General features: G+C 51.0%; 1 protein-coding gene across 1 annotated transcript; it reads right to left on the bottom strand.

Annotated features, from left to right (window-relative positions):
* Positions 1-2,676: 2,676 nt before the first annotated feature.
* On the bottom strand, positions 2,677-3,920 carry ARC (activity regulated cytoskeleton associated protein). Its single transcript, XM_056854023.1, has one exon. It carries the CDS (start codon positions 3,918-3,920, stop codon positions 2,700-2,702), a length of 1,221 nt encoding a protein of 406 aa, XP_056710001.1. The 3' UTR covers positions 2,677-2,699.
* Between the last annotated feature and the right edge of the window lie 307 nt (positions 3,921-4,227).

The raw sequence follows: 4,227 nt of genomic DNA, 5'->3' as shown, positions 1-4,227 counted from the left end.
AGTTTGCCAAAGTGGCCATTTTCTCCAGGGGAACTGATCTCTATCGGCTGGAGATCAGCTGTAATAGCAGGAGATCTCCAGCTAGTATCTGGTGGTTGGCAACCCTAGCGGGACTACAAGCTGCACTGCCAGTTCGCCTTCCCCATGAGAAAGCCTCTCTTCTTTGGCTTTCTAAGCAGGAAAGGCTGCCCAAACAATTGTCGGTCAGAAGGCAGGAAGAAGCTGCCCTAACCGTGTGCTCTGAAGGGCATCAAAATATCAGGGGATGCAGGCGTCGCCTCCGATCCCCAAAGCTATGCTCCTAAAGAGGCATCGAAAGCATTCGTGGCAATTTTATTCTGGGCACTGAGAATGGCACCAGAGGTAAGGGGAGGCTGGAAGTGAGCAGCCTAATTACCTTCTCTGGGTGATCTCTCCACGGGAGCTGCTGAAGCGTCGGGGTTCTGACGTCCGACACCCCGGCCTCGCGCTCGGATGCTCTGAACCACCTCTCTCCGCCTTCATCCGCGCTCTCTGTACCATTCGAGATTAGCTTTGCTCACAGCTGCTGGCAGGGATGAGTCACTGCAAAAAAACAAAGAACACAAAGCATGGACGGTGAGCCGGGCCTCCTTTGGCAGCACGTAATCCCTTGAATTAGACATTGTCCGTCTCCTCCCCTCGAGAGCCTGAACTGCCATCCCTCTCTCTGAAGAGTCATCGCTCTGTCAGTGGGCTATCACAGCCGAACGCATGCTTACGCACGGCGGACGGGGAGTTGTCTCTTTCCTTTGACCCAGTTCCCTCTTTTCTCGCTTCGGGCTCTTTAGAAAACAGCAGTCATGCGACCGGCTCTCTCTTAACCTTCTGTATACCTCTTAGCCGGATGGGTAAAGCTCTGGCTCTGGTCCCCCAAAGGAGAGAGGTGGAAAGCATTCTCAGTGTCCTGGTTTCTCACCCCAGGCCAGTGAAGTCGGACTAGATAGGGGTCCCTCCCAGTCCTGCCCTTCTCACATATAAAGAAAGTATGACCGATGGGTTTTGTCATCTCAGACTACATCTCCACCTCCAGCCAGTGTTGCCCCAGCAACATCTGCGCACTTTTTATCAGTTTCTTCTACTTATTGGTCATGGGTCATGGTCCAGAGGTCCTGTCTGGACATGGCATCTGTTTTTGTCCCCTAAGTGGCCATCCTCAGCTTCAGAATAACCATCTCTGACCACTGTAGGCGCTGAGCTCCCCTCTAAATCCTGGACTTGGCTCTTTGAGCTTAAGGTCTAACTCTTATATCTGGGGGGAAAGTAGACAAGAACAAGCGAGGGTCATCTTACCTGTAACTCCTGGGAAGGACTCGCGCCCCAAAGGTTTGCAGAGAACCTTGTGAAGCTGATCGTTGCCGCTTCTCTTGATGCTGAGACAGAATCAGGCAGGGTCTTTCTGCTATTTCTCTTGTCCTCGTTGCTCTTCTCCACATCGTCGGTCAGGACTACTAGGCAGTGGGTGAGCCTTCCTAGGTTCTGGAACTCGAGAGAGCAGCACAAACTTCTCACAGCACTGATTTTACTTCAGCGCTCTTTCCCGGTCTCTCACAGTCTATCGGTTGCTGGCCTTTGGATTCTCAGCCATGAGGAAAGCGATTCGAGTTGAGCTTTCTTCTAGCGTTTCCTGGTGAAGACCCTCAGCAGTACAAGTTGCTCGGCTGTGAAGACTTTTGTGCCAAGGACCTCACCATTTCAGAAGCTCTCCATCACCAAAACCCCCAGTAGATCTTTCATTTGGCAAAAACTGGATGAGTGTCTTAATGGATCTGCACTGGTGCAGAGCTCGGAATGGCATGATCACTGAATTCGAGTTGTGTTTGTATAGATTTGAAATCCCCTTCCCTCCCCCCTTACAATAGTTTAGGCATCTAACCCCTGTACAAATTTGGAGCACTTTCTGATCTTTCTTGTTGACCTCTGCCTAACAGCTGTCTACTCTCATGGTCTGTTCCTGAGCCTAGAAAAGACTTCGCTCTGGTACACTGTGGAATGAATGTGGACAAGGGCTTTTCTGGAGCTGAAGACCTTCAAAATCAGGTCAGAGCCAAAGAGAATCCAGAAGACCCACCTTGGAAGGAAAAATAGAGCAATTGGAATTTGTGCATGAGACTCCTACTGGAGTTTTTCAAGTCTTTCTAAAACTTTCCAAGAAGTTCCTTTCTTGCTCAACTGCAAGCCGACAGAAGGTGGAGAATGAAAAATGGAAGCAATTAGAGATAAGTCAAGGTCATCTCAAGTCATTTCTTGAAAGAGAGGGAAATGCCTGGGAGGAAAAGCGCTGGAGGAAAGGACCGATGGTTGTTGGGAAGGAACTCCTCTTATTGTGCCCGTCTCAAGACCTCGGAAACAAAAGTCCAAGGGAACTTGGTGGCCCTTTGCCACAAAGAATTGACTGGTTTTGTAACATTGTCCATTCTTTGCAATGGCTTCTTTTTTGGAAAATAAATCCTCAAAGTACCCTTCGTTTTCCAGCCTGAACCACCTCAAGTGAGTCAGGTGAGCCATGTTTTCCATATGCCCTGCTCACAATCAAACAAAAAATAATAATGCTCCTCCTATGGGCAGCTGGACTAAGAGCATCCTCAGACCCCTTCCTGGCTTCAGCTGAAGGGAAACCACCTTCCTAAATAAGCCACCGACTCCCTTCTGTGCAAGGTTTACTGCCTCAAGTCTCAAGCTCATATCACAGTGGCTGGCAGAGGAGACATTTCTGGCTGGGTCCCATCACTGTTAGGGCTAACGGTAGAGGAAGGAGGCAAGCTCTCTATGGAGTCCCCTAGCTGGTGTTCGGGAGTCCTCTGCGGACTGGGCTCTTCCGAATTGTCTAAGTTGCCCTCAACTTCCTTGCCTCTCTGGATCAGCTGCTCTAAAGTTTTGGGGAAAGGGTGGCTCAGGAAGCGCTTCAGTTTAGGTTGGAGGGTCCCAACTACATACTGGATAACCTCCTCCTCCTCGGCTTCAACATAGAGGGTCTGATACAGGTCCCTCTTCCGCCAGAGGAACTGATCTAAGGGCTCTCCTTCTTTCTGGGGTAGATCCAGCTCTTGTTTGATGGTGTCCCTGGTCAGGGTGCCCTCGCTATACTGCAGGAACTCTTTCTTGAACTCTAGCCAGTTCTTGACAGAGTCCTGTTTGTACTCCCACCATTTTTTGGCCGGGCCGTTCATGTGGTTTTGGATCTGAGAGAGCCAGTACTCCTCAGTCCCACCAACCTGTTTCAAGTAGTCCTCCAAGTGAGTCAGGAACTCTCTTGGGTCCTCAAAAATCTGGGTCTCCACCGGGGAGGGTGGGGTATCCTCTGGGACAGTGATCCACTCATAGGTGTCATGAGGGTGAGGCACAACAGGGACATCTCCAGCAGGAGGAGGAGTCAGGGCATACATCTGGCTCATGTCTAGCGCATAATCATAAATCTCCCCTTCAGTGGGCCTCATCTCTGGGCCTCCTACCCCAACAGAGACCGTCTGCCTGGCATTGTCCCCGTGGCAGTATTTCCCCCCTCCAGACTCCAGCCGGTCAGCCCATTTCTCCAGGCGGAAAAACACTTCCTTCCAGACATTCATTTCCCTCTTGACCCACCTCTCCAGGTGAACAATGGTCTCCTGGCATCTCGACAGGCAGGCCTTGATGGATTTCTTCCACCTCTGGTTCTCAGCCGCCGAGGGGACTTGATCCTCGAGGTTGTTCTCAAGTTTCCCCACTGATTTCTGCAAGCCTTTCAGCTCCCGCTCCACCTGTTTGGACACCTCGGTCAGGAGGTGTCGGTGGGTTCTCCTGACGTGGTCTAACATCTCAGCCCTGCACTTCCCTATCTGGAGGATGACGTTGGGCTTGTTGGCCACTCCACGGTGGCCCTGGAAAGAGTTAAGGTTCCCCAGGTTGACGTTATCCAACTGCATGGCTGAGCAGCTATGGACAAACCTTGCCTTGGCGCCCCTTGTACCTCTTTTCACCCCAAAGACAAACACAACTGAATCAGAAATCACCCCAGAATGCTTTGTTGTCAAAGTCCTCTTGCTCTACAACCAAAGTCCAAGCAAATCAGAAGGAAATCTTTCAGTCTCGGATCCTCCTTCGGCTGGGGTTCTGTAAATTCCCGAACTGCTTCTCCGTAAGTGGCAAGGCTTTCAATGCTTGCCGGAGTCCCCGGAGCTGATTCCCGTCAGCTTCTGAGAAGTCTTCCGAGAAGTTCACGCTAACAAGTGG

The sequence above is a fragment of the Euleptes europaea genome, chromosome 8 (genome assembly GCF_029931775.1).
Source record: "Euleptes europaea isolate rEulEur1 chromosome 8, rEulEur1.hap1, whole genome shotgun sequence".
NCBI lineage: Eukaryota > Metazoa > Chordata > Lepidosauria > Squamata > Sphaerodactylidae > Euleptes > Euleptes europaea.
The sequence above is the reverse complement of the archived record's forward strand: the minus strand, read 5'-3'. Positions and strand labels throughout refer to the sequence as shown.

Excerpts from the sequence above, each read along its gene's own strand:
- ARC (XM_056854023.1), bottom strand. The coding sequence starts at position 3,920 with ATGCAGTTGGATAACGTCAACCTGGGGAACCTTAACTCTTTCCAGGGC.